The sequence below is a fragment of the Rhipicephalus sanguineus genome, chromosome 3, assembly GCF_013339695.2.
Source record: "Rhipicephalus sanguineus isolate Rsan-2018 chromosome 3, BIME_Rsan_1.4, whole genome shotgun sequence".
NCBI lineage: Eukaryota > Metazoa > Arthropoda > Arachnida > Ixodida > Ixodidae > Rhipicephalus > Rhipicephalus sanguineus.
Window position 1 is genome coordinate 47,900,624 of NC_051178.1, and position 20,038 is coordinate 47,920,661.

A 20,038-nucleotide genomic window follows, 5' to 3' on the forward strand; every position below is an offset into this window, starting at 1 on the left:
GCATGTGTACATACACACGCACGAACACCCATAAGGGTGGTACGCATGTCCTCTCCCCCGACGAAAAATTTCTGGCTACGCCCCTGTAAACAATTCAAGCAAAGATTGTGTTATGCATAGTCTTGCACATGAAATACGGAAGATACAGAACTCTTGCTTCAGCGTTTACTAAAGCTTTCCTTCTGCAGTTTGTATGCAGACAACAGCCAACACAAAATTCAGGAATATTTTTTATGAAGACGTCGACAAAAAGTATCAGCCCCTCTACATGGCACTGCGGCCGCTGCCGATGAGGTCTGAAGGTATGCCCAGAGGAAAGCGAAAGCAGCCCGATGAGCAGAACAATGTGTGTTGCATCGCGAAGAAGGAAGTGCTCGCCGGTCTTTACGACCCTTATCTTCAGAGAGACGACGGTCAGCGGAATGGAGAGTGAAAAACAGGCGAGAATGCGCACAGCAACAGCAGTAACAGCGCTCAGCAATGAGCCAAGGTGCGCCATAAACAACGGCAGCGACAAAATGGATTCATCGGGGTGCAAAGCGAGCGTCCGTACAGACTGGTGATTCCACCCGAGAATACCATACGTTTCAATAATGAGAAATCAGAGGTAAAAAGCTTTCCGACAGCATGTTATCTCTGGCCGTTTTTTCTTTCATCGTACCCACTGTTGTTCCATCGTCTTCGGCCACTTCACCCTTGGAGAAAAGATCATCGCCTCTTCATTCAGATAGCTGATACTCGCGCATCTTCTTTGGGTGAACGCACAATAACATGCACGTGTAACTGTTTGTCCTGCACAATATGTTGCAACGGAATGATACGGTGCTGCTGCTGAGTGCATATCAGCGCTTTATATGCTCTTCAGGAGAATAATTACTGTGCGTTTAGGCGTACTCGCACTACGCGTTTGTCACGCGTGATGACACTGAATCATCATCATCATCATCAACCTGACTACGCCCACCGAAGGGCAAAGGTCTCTCTCATGTTTGACCAGTTAACCCGGTGCTGTTCTTACTGAGGCCATGTTATATCCCCGCAAACCTCTTAATCTCATCGGCCCGCCTAACTTGCCGCCTACCCCACGTGCGCTTGCTTTTTCTCGAAACTCAGTCTGTTACTCTTAGTGATCAGCGGTTATCTTGCCTTCTCGCTACGCGCCCCGCCCATGCCAATTTATTATTCTTCATTTCGACCAAGATTACCTTAACCCGTTTGTTCCCTGAGCCACTCTGCTCTCTTCTTGTGCCTTAAGGTCACACCTATAATTTTTCTTTCCATGGCTCGCTGCGTCGTCCTCAATTTACGTTGAACCCTATTCGTAAGCCTCCAGGTTTCTGGCCCGTAGCCACGTATACAGGTAAGATGCAGCTGATATATACCTTTCTCTTTAGGGATACTGGTAAACTGTCATTCATGACCTGAGAATGCCTGCCAAATTCGCTCCATCCCATCCTTATTCTTCTAGTTACGTCAGTCTCATGGTACGGCTCCGCGGTCACAAACCTGTCCTAAGTAGACGTATTCCTCTACCGCTTCCAGTGCTTCGACTACCTGTCGCAAACCGTTGTTCTCTTCCACATTGCTTTAGTTTTCTGCATTTTCAACATTGCTTTAGTTTTCTGCATAATTAAGTTTCAGACCCATCGTTCTGCTTTGCCTGTCCAGTTCAGTAATCATACTTTGCACTTCTTCTCCCGAGTTGATCAACAAGGCAATGTTATCAGCGAATCGCCGGTTACTAAAGAATTCTCCATTAACTCTTGTCCCTAGCTGTTCCCTGCCCAGGGCTCTGGAAACGTCCCGTGATCATGGAACAAGTAGTAGTAGCCCAGAAGAATCGGACATCCCACGAGTGACGCCGGCAAAGGAAGTCACAGAAAGCCCTGAAGGCAAAGCAGAGAGGCAAAGCAGCTGGTGAGCAGATCTCTTGGAAGACGGTAGATAGATTGTTCTAGAAGTGACCACCCTGTATGAGAAATGTCTCTTGGCTGCGAGCGTACCAGAACCTCGGAACATCGTCTTAATCCAGAAAAAAGGGGGCGTCAATGACTTGAAAAATTACAGGCCGATCAGTTTACTGTCGCTTGCCTACAAGCTATTTACAAAGGTAACAGCTAACAGAATTAGGACCACTTCAGAATTCAATCAATCAAAGGACCAAGCAGGATTCCGTACACGCTACTCTACAATAGACCATACTGACACTATCAATCAGGTGATAAATGCGCGGAATATAAGCAACCCCTATCATAGCCATCATAGGTTACGAGAAGGGATTTGATTCGGTCGAGATATCAGCAGTTATGCAAGCCCTCCGCAATCAAGGCGTACAAGAACCATATATAAAAATACTGGAAGAAATATACAGCGGCTCCACAGCCACCGTAGTCCTCCATAAAGAAAGCAATAAAATTCCAATAAAGAAGGGTGTAAGGCAGGGAGTTACGATCTCTTCAATCCAATTCACCGTCGTGTGTTTACGGGAAGATGACACTGAATGGAACGCAACGAATCGCTGGTAATAATTTTGTGCCGTGTACAATATTGCTGTGCGTACAAGGCTTTATGTACAACCATCTGGGCTCTTATATTAACATACCGGTTACAACGTGTCATTGCGAATCCAGAAAACTTTGTTTAAACGCAACAAATCAAGTTGACATTGTCCAGAGCTGTATAACCTTGCTGCGTTTATTTGACATGATGAGTAAGAGTTGCACACGATGAGACGCCTCTTTCTAAACGGCAACAACACATTTCACGGGCAAGTCGTCGGCACGGAACTTTATAAGTTCCCTGCTACTTCCAGTCATTCATTTCGCAGGTAGCTGACGCGAAATTGATCCCGTTTACAACGCCTGACACGAATGGAGTGCGCACGATGTCGTATATCAGCGCGAAACTCAACCGCCAAGTGGACATATGCCAAGCTGTGTCAGCAATCTGACTTCCAGAAAAAATATTAGCATCGGCCGCCAGAAATGGGTAGCTCAGTGTCACCGCTGCAGCAAGTGGTGTTGCGCGCGCGCGCGCGCGCTCACACACACACACACACACACACACAAACACACACACACACACACACACACACACACACACACACACACACACACACACACACACACACACACACACACACACACACACACACACACACACACACACACACACACACACACACACACACACACACACACACACACACACACTGTAGTGATAAATACGGTTACCCGTAGAGAAACGAAGAAGACGGTTGTTGTGGTTGTTGCTCGTGCTGGCTCCGTTTTCGGAACTGACTGCTGTCCCGTCTATAAGACGCTCACTGTACCTAGACCGTTCAACGTATACTATATCAATTCAGTGAGTGAATTATATATACTATATCAATTCGTATACTATATCAATTCAGTCTCAGTGAATTCCCTGCCCCAACTGCAACCGCACCACGACGTTCACCACCAGCGCCGCTCGCGCCAGTTACTCAACTGTCATCGAACCAACCGACCCACCACCTTAGTCTCCCTGCTCCCGTGCAAGGTACAACGGACTTGAACCCTTCCGTGCAACAGATGGCTTCCGCTGCCGTGTCCTCAACCAACCCGCCACCAATCAACCAGGCCCCCTGCCCGATCAGCGTCCACCAGAATACGACCTAGACCGCCCCAACCAGCAACGCAAAGCGCTACGCGGACCAGTCCCCGAAAGACTCGGAGACCGAAAAACAAAGTGACGAACTGTCTAGGTGAGCCTTGTGCCAGAAAGGCGAATACCTCCCATGCATTCTTAAAGTTGAGAAAAACCGCGGAAAAGCGCATTCGAAACGAACTGCATGCTTCAACCCTCAGTGCATATTTAGCGGCTCGTGTTGCACCTAGGGGACTTTGTATTTCTGTAAAAGCAGCCACAAGTCATATGTCCGCTAAAAATATCGCTCAATGGCATGAAATCCTTAAAAAAGCCTCTTTGGATCTTACCCGTACTGTTCAGAACCATTACCAGCATGCTGTAAAAGACTCTCTAAACACGGAACGACAACTGTACGCGAGTGCTGACCTCAGTACGCATGCAATTGCCGAATTAGAAAGGTATAAAGTGAAGAAGCTAAGTGAGATTTACGACAAGAAATGTAAAAAGTTGCTCCGTGATGGCGTGGACCGCTCGTTGTTTCCAAAACAGGTAATAACGGCGGTCCCGACAAACTCGCTTCCTGAGCTAGATAATAGCACGCCGCCGTCCACCAACGTAGTGAACCTTTCGCATGTAAGTCTAAACAGGGACGAACTCCGCGTCTTGTCACGGGGCCTCACTTTTTGTCCTGCAACTGGTGGATATGACGATTTTCAATTGGCTAAGGATTTAGAGAATTTTTCACGTAACATGCGCCTACGAGAATATTTCCATGACCATCCGTCCACTAGCGACATGCAGCCAATTGTGTTTACCAACAACCGTTGGACCCCTCCGGCCCAACATGATAAATATCTAGACATGTATACTGAAGCAGTCCAACGCGACGTGCTTAAAGCCTACGAAAAGCAAAAACCGTTTAAATCAAACATTTCATTTGAGGAAAAGAAAGCTATTTCATCACTGGCCAAACCCAGTGATATCGTGATAAAGCCAGCCGACAAAGGTGGTGCCGTTGTTATTATGAATAAAACGGATTATATAAGCGAAGCCCATAGACAGCTTAACAATCCGATTTTTTATAAGCACTTAGACTATGATCCCACTGAAGAGTTTAAAGCAGTTGTCCAAGATACCGTCAACGATCTCGTAAAAGATTAGCAATTAGGCGACAAGGCAGTACGCTCCCTCGTCCCGCTCAGTCCCGTCCCTGGCAGGTTCTACTTGCTGCCCAAAATACATAAAGAAAACTGTCCTGGACGCGCCATTGTTTGGGGCATTGGCACTGTTACGGAGCAACTTTCCCGCTACGTTGATGTAATAATCAGTAGCCTTCCATGTAAATTCTCGTCCTATCTCAAAGATACAAATCATTTTTTTGTTGGACATTGATGAACTCGTGATATCAGATAATGCCGTGCTCGTGACATTAGATGTGGTTTCACTGTATACCAATATACCCCATAGCGATGGCATCAAGGCAGTAATTCAAGCGTACGAGGAACTGTCTGATGAAAAGCCCATTGGAAGTGATACATTAGCTACCTCATTGAAATTAATCTTACAGCTTAATAATTTTGAATTTGATGGCTCCCACTACCTTCAAGTATGTGGAACATCAATGGGCACTCGCATTGGACCTAATTACGCTAGCCTTTTCATGTCTGTTCTGGAAAATGCCTTTTTAAGAAATCGCGCGTTAAAGCCTCTTTATTATAAGCGATTTATAGATGACATTTTTTTGATCTGGCCCCATGGTGAAAATGAACTTTTATCTTTTATAGCTGATTTCAACACTGTTCACCAATCTATTTCGTTTTCGCATGAATACTCTCGTTCTACCGCTAATTTTCTGGACGTCACAGTTTGCATCTCTGACAACAAACTAACCACAAGGCTTCACAGGTAACCTACAGACAGGCACCGTTATCTTCACTTTAAAAGTTCACATGTAAAACATTGGAAAACCAGTATACCGTACAGTCAGGCGCTCCGCTTTAAGAGAATTTGCTCCGAGCAGTCAGACTTTTATGCAAACTGCGTACAACTCCGCGAATCTTTGATCCAGCAGGAATACCCACCCCGCATTGTTGAGGATGCCGTCAAAAGAGCCGATACGCTGAATCGCAAGGATTTGTTCAGCGCTAAAAAGCAACCATCCGTTCAGGCACAAAGTAATCTAGTTCTAACACACTCAGCATCGGTGCCAAACGTTTCCTCAATTCTCAAAAAACATTTCAACATACTAGCGCAGAGTGCTCATCTTAAAGTAATCTTTCCATTGCCACCTCCGGTAGTCTTCAGACGGTCTCGCAATCTGCATGACATACTAACTTCATCTAAAACAAGGGTTCCCGATAATGTCGGTTGTCGACCTTGAAAAAAAAACCACGATGCAAGGTTTGCGCGCATATGACGACGTCACACATTGCTAAAAGCACTGCTTCTGATTTCTTCTATAAAATTAAAGGAAATTTTACGTGTGACACTTACAATTGCATCTATTTGCTCGAATGTTCCGTCTGCAAATTACAGTACATTGGACAAACCGAAACGCCCTTCAGATATCGGTTCAACAACCACAAGTGTCACGCTGCCACCATTCCTAACCTTCCGCTATCAAAACACGTGCACATTCCGGGCCACTCATTTGATAATATTACAGCTACAATCCTTCAATCTGGTTTCCGTTCCCACCACGAAAGAGAGCTTCGAGAATCGTATTTAATCTATAAGTTTAAAGCCGTCACTTGTGGTATGAATGAAAGCGCTGGCAAACTTTCATTTTTACCCATTCAGTTTCCTAAACACTCTTGACTACCCCCGCTATTATTGCCGCTATGCTTTCCCGCAGATAGATTAGTTCCCTGTTTGAGCTTTGTCGGATCATGAGAAGATGTTACACCCGTGTTTATGTTTATCGATAACTTGCTCGCAGTTGTACCTATGACGTGCTATTGATGTTTGTGCCGGTGGCTTCATCATTTTTTACTCATTGTTAATAATTTTTTACTCTTTTATTCATTTTGTCTTGCGCAAGTGCGCACGCGTGTACTCTCGTTTTTTCTTGCCCTATCACGCGCACTGTTTCCCCACGTGCTTTTAACAACCGCCTGTCAGCCATTAACAGCGCTATGATACGTTACTGCGCATTTTATATTGCGTTACCGTCGCATATTCGCATCACTCCGACGAAGGCCGGTCCCGCGGCCGAAACGTCAGTCCTTTACAGAACAATTTTTCCTACGTGCTTGATTTTTTTGAACTTGTACTTCCGGGTCCTTTGTTAGCACTTCATTGCTCTTATATATATATATATATATATATATATATATATATATATATATATATATATATATATTGGCGTCAGTGAGGTACTTTTCTGCGACTTATGGCAGGTTCGTTTCGAAAAATACTGCGATTGTTCGTTGTTCTTTTATGGCCAGCTGCGTCGAGCAACTGCACTTCGCATGTCCGTCTTACAGAAGCGCTCACTCGAATATGCCACTTTAAAAAAAAATTCTTTCTTTACCGCAACTTCAGCTAATATAACTCTATACAACTTGTAGTATGCGTGAAGCCCGCATCTAGATATTTGGACAGCGCTGTTATTCACTATTATCGTAAGCCTTTTCATCTGCGCCATTGAGAAGCACGGCACGGCAGCATACGCAACCTGAACACCCTCCCCCCTTAGCCCCACAACCCTTCATCAATATAATGTCACTCACTCACTCCCTTATCTGCATGCATGTCGAAGGGTGGTTTTCAGCCAGTTCTGTTTACTGTGTGCTGTTCTCCTGTTATGTTCACACCGTGGCGTCACATCTTTATTTTCCTGCGATATTCTCGGTACAGTCTCACGATGCTCGACCGCACTAAAAACGTGGCAACAGAGGCCGGTCAGCCTGGACGACTAATGAGAGGAAAGCGAGGCTGACTTGAGACCGGCTGGCGTATTTCTTTAAAGAGTGAAAGCACGCGACAAGGAAAAGGCAAGAAATCGATAGTTCGCTCAGCATGCGGTATCGACCCAGTACACCAACACTATAAAAAAAAATTTAAAAAAGGAACAAAGCAAGCGAATCAGAAAAACAAGACATCAAACCACGGCTACCGCGGTGGTTACGGTGCTCGGCTGCTGACCCAGAAGTTGCGGGTTCATAACAATAATTGTTGGGATTTAACTGCCCAAAACCGTCGCGGGTTCGATTCCAACTCATGGGGGGTCGCATTACGATGAATGCGAAATGCTAGATTTAGGTGCGCGTTAAACAACCCAAAGCAGTCTAAATTTTCTAAACCTTCAACTACGGTGTGCCTCAAAATAGTATCGTGGTTTTGGCACGCAAAACTTAACACGAAACCACGAAGATACGTATTTTACGACCCTGTCTGACTCAAGTTACTGAAGCAAGCACCTACAAATCTCGGTGCCTCAGCTACGTTACCCTCAGCTATGTGGGGAAGCTATCGTACTATATATATAGATAGAAACATAAAAAGCGCAGACCATTAAAGTATTAAAAAAAAAACATGCTCGTTAATTTCGCGCAGAATGGCTCGACTGTCTGTCCTTGTTTCTCGTAACTGGGCTGTCGTACCGAAATATATGTCCCCGACCTTGCTGACCTCAGTCGTTGGCTCCATCAGATAATTTCGGCCGATGAGGAAATAACAATACAGGCCGGAGCAGCGGCCGTAGTGAACTGGTCAGCTTAGGCCGACTGTTATTATAAGAGAGACTCTTTGGTGACGTAGTCGGAGGTCAACTCACTCATACAGTCATATACACTTTTACTTCTCTCTCATAGCATCCATTTGAATGAACCCTTAGCGGCCCCATCGCCAATTGTGGTTACACGATGGAAGTTGGAGGGCGGCAGGCGCCCAAGAATTCGCCGCATGTTCGCGTGACGAGGCTCGCCTCCTGTTATCGATTTTGCTTAGCTTTTACACAGTGGCGGCATTGCGCGCTCCGTAGTGGATGAAAAACAGAAGGCGCGCGCCGTCGTGAGTGAGGTCACAAAATGTTCGTGTTCCCTAGCGTGTTTCCGTACCTTAAAGAGCGCAGTCGGGGAACTTCCGGTCGCCGTCACATACCGGAGAGTCACGTGACCCGACCAGAATTTTCACGTGTGACGTCGTACCACCGCCGTTAAATTTCAATTAAAGACTGAAACGATTTGTAGCGCAGGAAACAGACACAAAGTAAGACACGAGACCATACGATACGAGCGCTAACTACTAACCGTTTTGTTCTGTGCGGTGGCGTAAATCCGGAAAAATCACAAGGGGGGACACACATCTTGCCATGGCGACCATTTTGTTTTTATAAATATAGGTTTTATTTTCATTTATATATGAATAAGATTATGCTTTGAAATAAAATTGAAAAAAAAAGAACTAGCATGGTGTTCCACGTCGCGTAACTGCGTTGTTCCATTGAGTCTTCTCTGAACCTGTCGAGCGGCAGTTGCGATTTCAGCAGCCTCACACACCTGACGGGTACTGAACACAGGTGCACACAACAATATAAACAGCCATTTGAAAAAGCTGAATGCGCTATACTTAACTGCCAAGAATATGATGTTTGAAAGACAAATCTCAATGGGGGACACATTCAAGGGGTGTTTCTCACTACTTTGCCAGCATCACTACCGCCAGAACCACAGTAGACCGCGACGCCGCCCTTCCAAAGGCAGCATGCGTGACGTCTCGGCTCAGCTCACGTGACTCCTCGCGCATGTGACGGTGACTGAAGTTCCGATGACTGTTGGAGCACGAGCATGGGATGACGCAACGTTTGCGATGTGACATTAATGTGATCTGAACATCACATACAGGTTCTTTCGTTATTCACGCACAGAGGTGCTCCTGTCACGTCGTTATCACGCAGAAGCAGGTTAACCCAACTTGTTTTTCATCAAAGCCGCCATCGTGGAATGCCAGTACATCCAGAAGCTGCGTGACGTCACGTGCAAGCTATCTATAGGGCATGAAAACGTACTGTTCCGTAGGGCGTGGGATTTTCACTCTATCTCTATAGAAACAAAGAACGCGCAGCCTTTTGTTCTTAATTTTCGTCCATTTTTCGCGCAAGACGGGCGTTTCTTTCTTTGCAGACACGATCGCCAAAGAGCTGTCTACGCGCCGCGCTTGTTTATTTGAAATGCTCAAATCTGGCTGGGTGGCACGTGCGAAAACATTGCGCTAGCTATCGTCGTTATCGCTAGAGTGTGTGCTGCCCATCGCAATGCAGATAAGAAAGTTCCTGGTTTACCTTTTGGAAGTCGGCGTTGTAGACGGCACGCTTGTGTGACACCGTAGAGTAGTAGGCTATCTTGGTCAGCGATCCTCCTGCAAGAGAAACACAACGTCTTGTTTGTTATAGGGCAAAGAACGCTCCCCGCATCACAACACGGCTGAACGATTCGATGGCCCCAGACACTCTGGAGTAAATGATGTCTGTGGAAGAAGTACGGTAAAAACCGGACTAAACTCAGACAAAGCAGTCCGAGCAGACAAGTAAGCTAACAACAAAGTAATCAATAATGCGAGACGTGCGCACATTGCAGTTTGAAAACGCTGTATTCACTTCTTATTTTTTTTTTGCCTCACCGCTTTCTGTTTTGCCTGTCGCTGTGTCCCCTTGTAGCGCTGTTCGTTCCGCTTCGTTAGGCAAGAAACAGACGAGATCAGTTTCCTCGCGGTGCTCGCATAGTTGTTTTGTTTTCTCGTTTTGATGCACAGTTGCCGCGCAGATACGGACACATCCGCGCATGCGCCGATGACGTCGCAAGTCCGACCGCCTAGAACGCTCGGTAGCCGCACTACCAGTAAATAAAATTGTGCTATAACCTCCGGCTAGCGGAAACTCGAGGCGGCCGAAATTCGAGGACTTCCATCCAATACGGCCGCCGTCTGTGAAAGCGCATGCGCTGCATGACTGAAACGTAAAACAAACTCAATCAATGAAAAGAGAGAGAGAGAAAGCGCAGAGGAAGGCATGGAGGTTAACCAGAAGTTTGTATCCGATATATGCTACCGAAAAGACACACTGTAGGCACGTGCACCAAGGCATGGTGAAGATTAAGCCACAGGTCGTACTGCTTACATTATGAGCACGTTAAGCGATTTCGACTGGAATATCATACACGAATTCTGCGCTTACGACCCATGGTCAGCCCACTGTTTATTCGCACGTTGCATTTATCCGATACCTCTAACGTCATAACGCAGCAGCGTCACCACACAACCACGAGGCAAGCGCGGCGTCGCGAGGGCGTTCCGCAATGTGCGCCGTCGTTTTTTGTCTATATCTTTTCAACGCGATACAGCTGAAGAGCTCGCTTTGCAGAAATTATGGCGTCTGTGTCGTTGATTATGAGAAAAAAATCGGCGTTGTCCGTAAGAGAAAAATCGCGAACTTCAACAGCCACAAATAATTAATGCGTTGGCGCATAAAAATAAGCGCCTCCATTGCCATAGATTAAGCAAATGTTGGCACTATGTGCCCGCTTGAAGAAGGCAGAGGAAATTACAACCTCCACAAGACGACCAAAACAAAAAACCACCAAAATTAATAAAAGCGAACGCTCGCTACAGTGAATGACGCGCAACACTTGCGAAACCGCAGACCGACACACTAAGTAAAGCAGAGCCAATCAGTTATGCGCGTCAAACGAGCTAACCTTCCTTCGAAGAAGCCCGATTCTCATTCCGCAGGCGGTTTTGCGTAAGTCAAGGTCGTTTCGGGCAGTCTCAGCAATCAGATGAGTGAGTGCATAGATCTGGGTCGCGATGATACGCAAATTGGCGGCAGTGACTGGCAAAGTGCCGACCCGCATCACTTATACACTGCTTATAATGACGCACTCACTCGAACAATTCCACCATCCGTCTGGTTTGACCAACACGTAGACTAAGTCCACTCTGCGCAGCAAACATAACCAGGTTATGACGACCACGCTTTTATTGCCCAGCCACATGGTTGATGTAAAGAACACCAATATGTTAATTTAGACTGGCAAATCATTCTTTCAAAACTAACTTCATTTGGCTCACGAAAGGCTCACATAGATTGCAGCGAATTTGCCTAAGGCAAATGTGTATGCGAAGCATTTGCGGCTCAAAGACTTATATACAACGTAAAAAAAGTAACGAATTCCAATTAAGTAAAACATGTGATCGATAGCACTTACCGACTACTGCCTCACGAAAGCAACTGATGAATGCAATTTATGCGCCAAGCATTTATTTTTGCTTACTACCGCCATAACATTCGTTTTTATCACGATCTTATTGCATAAAATGGAACGGCTAACGCTTAGAAATATCCTACAGTATAATGCGGAAGTGGGAAGAACGTATGACCGGCTACAATGAAATAACGCAGCACTACCGAGCTAGGAAGACGCAAATACCCGCCGCCATACAACAGATTAAATGAAAAGCGACAACTGCAAACACACACTTATCCAAATCCAGTTATGTTTAGTCTCTGTTACCCTGACCTTTATTCGAATGATAAATGTAAGGCGTGCGATCCAAGGGCAACACTGGGCCGCATACTATGGGAGTGCTCGAGCTCACAGGACAAAGCACACAGAAACCACGACGAGACAGTCTCGAACCGCAGGGCGCGCTGGAAGGAGGCTCTGCTTAGAGTTACTGTATATGCTAGCTCTGCTCAGCTCCGCATTAGAAGAGCAACTATGGGCCGTCCAGGGCCAGGGCGCCGAGGTAAACGCCCGATCCCAAGGGCTGAGGCCCGCCCCGAATCAAGTTCGCTGGACTTCATAAATAAGGTTGTTCCATTCATACATAACGGCAGTGCCGGTTATCGTACCAGGAGACTTGAACACAAAATCCGATCTTTTTTGGTATGAAAAACCTTAAGGCAAAAATGAACAAAAGTAGCAATTGCGTGGTGAATCGTAGCGGTTTGTCGTAAGTACATTCAAGCGTGCTAATGCAACGTCGCAAGTTGCATGCATGTATTCTCTGTGCCACGTCCTTCTATGCAATGGCGTATCCAGGGGGAGCGGGGGGAGGCGATCATTTCCCCCGCTCCCCCTTGTCCAATAGCCCGTAAATGCGCCCTCTATTCGTGCCGGCCGTTCACGGCCTTCATCAGGTTGCCAGTTTGACAGATGACAGAACGAATGAGTGAGATTAGTGTTAGCAAAAATGAACAGTACATATGTTATGGAGGCAGTCGTGTGATAACAGTGAATCCGTAAAACAACCCCTTCCCCCGTTTCTCCTTCGACCAACCGCCCCCTCTGAAATGAATGGGCTGGATCCGCGACTGCTTCTGCGTCGCAAAAAGGAATTCTAAAAGGAAAAATACGCTCTTTGTGCGCAAAACGTTTCAGAAAAGAAGACAGGACAGTGCGCTCTGTCCTATGTGTCTTCTTTTCTGAAACGTTTTGCGCACAAAGAGCGTATTTTCTTTTTAGAATGCAGTACCAACCAGCCCAAGTAGCCACCCTGTTGCAAAAAGGAACTCACGTCGCAAACGCCTAGGCACGGAAAGTGAGTTTGTAGAACAAAATACAGCAGCTATCGAGCTAACGAATGCATATGGAAAAACGGAAACCATAGCGAGATGTCGAATGCGATGCCGACAATAGAGGTCGCGCGATTTAAGTTGAGGAAGCGAGCACAGAACACTCAAGTTTGGCTGTCGAAGCAGGCGCAGCCGTGAGGCTGCCATGCTCCGCGACCGCAGGCATGCGATTGTAGTTCGCCCGATGCTGCCGAATGGTCAAACGTATATCGCCTGTTACAGATTGCCTTGCGAACAAAGTAACCGAAGTAACTTTTCTTGTTAATAAAGTGTTTGAATTACGGTGACGTTTATCGAGTTAACAAGAGGCAATCGATCAGAGTCTGGATCCGAGCTAGTTGGTAAAGTGACATATAATGAAACCGCGGTAGGCGCGCCAAGACCAGGACAGCGAAAACGAACGCACAGAGCACTTTTGTTCGTTTTCGTTTACCTGGTCTTCAATCATTTACATCGATCAGCGATAAAAATACTAGAAGATGTGACTTATGACAAGTAACCAACTACGCGTAATGGATTATGTAAAAGTCTGGTTGCTCATGACGTGTGCCGGCAACACTAACCAACATTGGCCAACAATACGGTGCAGTTAGCCAACGTCCAATGACATATCGATTGGCACTCATCCCTGCTGATGTTATTGGCCAGCAAAGCCATTGAAGACAATGGCAAACAGTATCGCAAAACGAATTCATCGTCTCCGCGACGTTGGCAGTTTCACTCGTCTTCTTGAGCAAGAACTAAGTGTGGTCTTTCTTGGCGCATGCACTCGGCAACCTCCCTGAACGGGCATTATCCAAGATATGGGTAGCATGAAGTTCGTTCGCCCAGCTTAATTATGCTGCTGTTCCGGTTGTCCCGTACACGTATACGTTTTATGGGAAGAGTGAGCAATGTTCGGGCAAGCGCGTGTGGTATTAAAGACAAGTTATATACATCTATTCACTCGTGTATCCTTGCATTTCACAATCCACGTTCTCCTCCCAGCCTTGTTCGTTGCAGCTCCTGCGGTGTGTGTCTTGTACTTCTTCCTCGTGTTCATCTTCCTGTACGTGTTTGGTACGAGTACGGACGCCTATGTGCGTTAAGCACGACACAAAATAACATCCAGTCGACGCGCCACACCAGCCGGCCGCTGGTCAAGCACGCACACAATGGGCTCCGACGGCGCAACCCTGCATCGGGAACGGGGTCACTGCCGGGCGACGGGACGGCCCGGTAATCCACTACTATCTCTGTGATCTGTCCACATTTTGTACTGACGGACAACGATGGACAATGCTCGACTGCTGACCCGATGGTCGCGGGATCGAATCCAGGCCGCGGCGGCCGCATTTCGATGGAGGCGGAATGCTAGAGGCCCGTGTGCTTAGATTTTCAGGTGCAGGTTAAAGAACCCCCAGGTGGTCAAGATTTTCGGAGTCCTCCACTACAGTGTCCCTAATAATCATATTGGGATTTTGGGACGTAAAACGCCAACAATTATCATTATTATTATAAAGACCCAAAGGACAATAACTAAAAAAAAAATGTCGATCAACGTTATACTAAGAGCTCCTCTGTAGCGATTCATATATTAGTTTTTTATTCGGTTTGATCGTAGTTTTATGCGACTGTTTTTATGTGCGACTTCACTTCCCTAGTGTATCCCTTGTTCGCTTTTAGCCCCGAAAGTGATGTTTTCGTGGTGAACACCGAAACCGCTAGTGAAACACCAATTATTATAGACACAACAGGCAGAAGTTCAGGGGAAGATGGAACACGAGGTGTTGCTGTTTTTTTTTTTTTTCTCGAGCCGACGTTTCGACAAGCGGACTCGTCTTCAAGATTGCAACTGCTTTCCTTAGCGTGCGTGTGTATATTCTTCATACCCTCTCCTCCAAACCAAACAAAGGAGGAGGAGAGGGCAACTGCGAAAGCTGGGTAAGTAAAAGGAAAGAATATTCAGTGAAAAAGAAAGCGCGGTAGGGGGGGGGGGGGGTATTCGGGTCGAAAGCGACACCCCGCGTTCACAAATTTTTCATCGCATCAATTATCCACACGGTATTCGTTTTACCTGATGCGAAAGAAAGGTAAAAGATCAGAATATAGAACGCACCTATATAGCTACGGTGCAGACTGGAATTGCTCCACGCTTGTGACTAGACATTAGATTGAAGTGCACCGAAGACGTGGGCAATGAAAGTGGACCGGACAGCGCTTACACTCACAAATGATTCTTCATTGGTCGGAAAAAAAATGGCTGATCCCTCTGTCATAGGAATCGGTATAACACGAAAGTGAAACGTGTCTTTACAGACGTAGGTGAGCGCTTGTTGTGCATTCTTTCGCCCCAAGTGCGAAGGAATGAATGCTACAGCAACAAATTGTAATGTCACGCGAAGAATGACAAGCAGCTCGAAAGTTGCAACGCGCTGCTCAAGCAGAAAGGGCGCACGGAACGAACATACACAGGATGAGCGCGAACTAACTGTCGCAGTTGTAACTTATTTCTGTGTGAGCAGCGCGCTCCTTTCGCAAAAGCGGCCGCTGCGGTGAGCGAAGTGACCTTCGTGCTCTCAACGCAAACTTGCGGTGAGAGCACGAGACGTACACACCACCGCCATCACGAGATAAGCCGTGCACGAGTGACCACGCCCTGTAGAGGCGTGCGCTCATCCGCATGGGGCGATGAACTTTAAAGCGCTCTCTGCGAGCCCTTCGCGGCATCTCGCTAGTGATAACGAAAACACGCTGATGTACCACCGATCTCTGAGTACCGCCACCGGCAAATAATGTATATAAATAGCTCGTCGTTAGCATGGCAAAGAACGTGCCGTCTGTGGCCGAATCGTTTCGCGCCCTGCGCTGCGGTGCGAGGGGTCGTAAGTTCAACTCCCGGTGACGGAACTTTTTCTTCTGGTTTTTTTCCTTTGCCAACTGTTAGTCTTTATATTTTACAACCTCATATCCGTGACGGAAATACGTCAGTGGAGCCGTGGTGGACCCCGGCATAAAAACTTTCGTGTTAAAAAAAACTTATATAAAGCAGCATAAAACTTCGCACATGCGTAACAGAGCAGGACGCAACAAAAAAAGCATTCGTGCACGATTAGGAGTACGCGTTTTTAGACATGTAGTGATTGTGTTAACTAGTAAATGATGCGTAATAGAGCTGTGCACGTGCCGTATTTCCGAGCCCGGGCCCGCTGACTTTGTCGAAGGCCCGCCCGAGCCCGACGGCAAAGGGCTGCGAGCCCGCCCGGCCCGGCCTGACGTACGAAAACACAATCCCGGGCCCGGCCCGGCTTTTTGAAGGTTCTCTGCGAAAACAAAACATCGTTTTCCGCTAATTTGGCATTTTATTGAGCATATCGAATATGATCAAACGACACACGACGAACAGTCTCTATTACACAGATTACAAACTGTCGTGCAAAACAGCAAGCAGTTCCACGATTCCGGCTTCAAAGAAGTGCGGCGCTTTTGCTTTCTCTAGCCCGCCGAACTGAAGTTGCGTTCGCAGCTTGCACTCGTCGCCGAAATTGCTAATATCTTTATTGCCAGCCTGGCAAGCTTGGGATATTTCTGCTGCTTGTTTTTCCAGAAGACTAAAACCCCAGATGGACAGGCGGACGATTTCATAGAGAGATAATCGGAGAGCTCCCCTTTTGTTTAAAGTAGCGAATGGAAAGGAAAAGTGGTAAAGGGCGGTCGCGGAAAAGGCGCTGTATGCGTGCTGGAAAACAATCCCCTCTGATTTTCTATATTTCGGGCTTGAGTCGGGCTTTGCGCCGGGCCCGAGCCCGGCCCGGGCCCGAGGTGGAAATGCGTCGGCCCGCCCGAGCCCGGCCCGCGGGCTGGGTCGGGCTCGGGCTTTCGGGCTACCCGTAGCCCGTGCACACCTCTAATGCGTAATGTAAAAATGCACGGTAATCCTGACAAGAATGCTTTTACAGCGAAAGCTGTTATGAGGTCACAACTGCAGCCGATTTTGGTGGCGTAGTTGTCCGCCGCCGCCGGTGTCCGTAACTGCTATCGCGCACAATGAGAAAAAAAAATATCCGGGATCGAGCGGGATTTTAACCCAGGCTGTGAGTGGCAGTCGAGCATTCCACCACAGAGCCACGCCGGTGCTTGAAATTCCTTCGCAAAAAGACCCTACACAGGCGTCACGTGCGAATGCGAATCGCGTAACGAGTGGGTAGTTTAACATTCTCTACCCATTACAAAGGGTTCGGCCATATGTCTTCATCTTCATCATCCACAGCATCAACAAAGTATGTATACGGGGTACCTCGCTTCTCCGCAGAATGATGAATAATTACATAGCGGGTGCACCCATACTTCGTAAAATTATAATTTACGGCGTAGAGGGTACCTCGCAACGCAACTGTAGTCTTTCCAAGAGATTTTACAACGGGCTCTATGGAAAGACCGCGGCTCCACCTTGCGCATGTGTCTGTGCCGCGTCTTCCGCGCAGGCCTGACGTTTTTTGTTGCGTCCTGCTATGCTACACATGTGTGAAGTTTCATGTATCTGCTTTATATGTCTTTTTCTGACCAATAAAGAATCAGTTGTGAGCGTAAGCGCTGTCCTGTGCACTTTCACTGTCCGCGTCTTCGGTGCGCTTCAAACTAATATTGAACCATGAACAGCCACCAACTAGCCCAACTCGCCATCTTGCTGCTCCACGCTTGGGCGACCTGTTGCGTGCTCGAAAAAACGAAACAACGTGCACGTCAACCCTGCATGCACCGAGCTGCAGGCCGGAAGGACGCACGAGCGTGACGGTGTTCCGCAATATTAAAAGTGCCGCACGGTGAGCTAGCTGTCGCAACGTTTAACGTTAACCACACGTCTAACCAGAACGCGCGGAATAAACACGCACGTGTAATGTGTGTGGGCCGCCTTCCACTTCGTCGTAAACGCGTTCTTGCATGTCGGCGCAGTTTTTTTTTTATTCTTTCTTTTCTATCGTGCAGCTCCGTATCTCCAATGTTGCCACATCCCGGAAACAAACCCGCATGGACGAGTTCGAACAACAACGACTACGGCGACAAAGGAGTGTGTGTCAATACACAACAAAGTGTGCAACCGGGCCGGACCGGGCCAAAGAAAAGATAGGCGGCCCGTTAGAGAAGCCCCATATCGACGAGGTCAAACAAAACCAGATACACGCCGGGTCTTCGCGCACCGACGATAAACAGCGAAACTAGAGACGACGCTGCCCGGCAATACGACAACGGAGGGAATTTCCGCGATGCGCGGGAACCTTGCAAAACAGCGCCGAGACAGAAACACACACACACACACACACACACACACACACACACACACACACACACACACACACACACACACACACACACACACACACACACACACACACACACACACGGAAAAGACAGTATCCCCTTCAAGCACAGCATACATGTTAGGGTAACGCGATTCGCTTTTGCCAATTGTGACAAGCCATGGGTAGGAATAATTAAACATTGATCTTCGGACTAGTCAGTTCCCTACTATCTATGTACGAAATTTGCGTTAATCTAAGTGGTAAAATTACGCACGTTGTTCCAGCTGGCGTTTGCGTGCGTAAAAAATATTCCCTAGAATGTATGCGGTTAAAGAAGTGTCGAGTGATACCTCGTTTTATTGCGATAGCAATCATATGGACAGTCTCGGCAGATTTTTGCCGTCGCCGCCGTCATGCACCGTATATATATACATATATATATATATATATATATATATATATATATATATATATATATATATATATATAGAATCCCCAAAGAAAAATAATTCAGAAAAACTTTTCGACGTGCGGAATCGAACGGGCGACCTCTCGCTTCGCAGCGCGCGGCGTTAGACGGTTAGGCCACGAACAGTACCGTCTTTCAGCCTGCTAACGGCGAGCTATTTATATACACCATTTATTTCAGCATGCTTTCTTAGTCACCACATAGATGGCGCGATTTAAAGATCGTCGCCCCGCTCCTGCGAACGCCGTTGCTTTTCGCCCTACAGGGCGTGGTCGCCTTCGTGCGCTTATCTCGAGGAAAGAAGGGGGCGGCCGGGGGGGGGGGGTGGAGCGGGGGGTTGTATGTCTTGTGCTTTCCCCGCGATGTCCGCGCGTCACAGAGCGTATGAAGGTCACTTCGCTCGCTGCAGCGGCCGCGTTTGCGAAAGGAGCGCGCTGTTCAAACAGAAATAAGTAACAACTGTGACAGTTCGCGCTCGTCCTGTGTGTACCTGTTCGTTCGTTTCGTGCGTCCTGCTTTATGTTTGAGCAGTGCGCTTCAAGTGTCGAGCTGTGACGCATGATAGTTCGCGCTCGTCCTGTGTGCGTTCTTTTCGTGCGTCCTTTGGGATCGAGCGACGCGCTGGCAATCTCGAGCTGCTTTCCGTTCTTCGCGTTACATTCCAATTTATTGCTATCGCATTCATTGCTTCGCCGTTGCGGCGAAACTGTCACTTCTTTTTAATCATTCACGAAATACAGCACAGCTAATAAGCTGATCAGCCAAACTACGGTGCTGACACGCTATGGAGATGTTTCATACACGCTTGCGCTTATTCCAGCAACAGTATAAAAATATGCATGCAAAAAACGCCAAATGCACTATGTGATGTGCCTGAATGACAAGGTACGTGGCAACCAAACTGATATTATTTTGGTGAATGGACGGTACGGTGGTTACACAACGCCATACCGACACGTGCATGCACACACTTATTAGAGTGTGCATAAGCCTCGGAAGGCAAAATGCCCGAGTATAGCGTGTAATTACACGTACAAGCGTTTGAGTCTGTGCTAATACCACGGAATAAACTGCCCTCTGATGCTA

At 47.2% G+C, this 20,038-nt stretch overlaps 1 protein-coding gene across 2 annotated transcripts in view; it reads right to left on the reverse strand.

Annotated features, from left to right (window-relative positions):
* LOC119386625 (4'-phosphopantetheine phosphatase) overlaps window positions 1-20,038 on the reverse strand; it is a 92,933-nt gene that overhangs the window by 54,418 nt on the left and 18,477 nt on the right. For both annotated transcript variants that reach the window (XR_005182326.2, XM_037653913.2), the window contains exon 2: window positions 9,914-9,990. Coding sequence is in view for 1 of the 2 variants with exons in the window: in XM_037653913.2 (XP_037509841.1) it covers window positions 9,914-9,990 (77 nt within the window). In the remaining variant the exon portion in view is untranslated. The remainder of the gene's footprint in view (window positions 1-9,913; window positions 9,991-20,038) is intronic.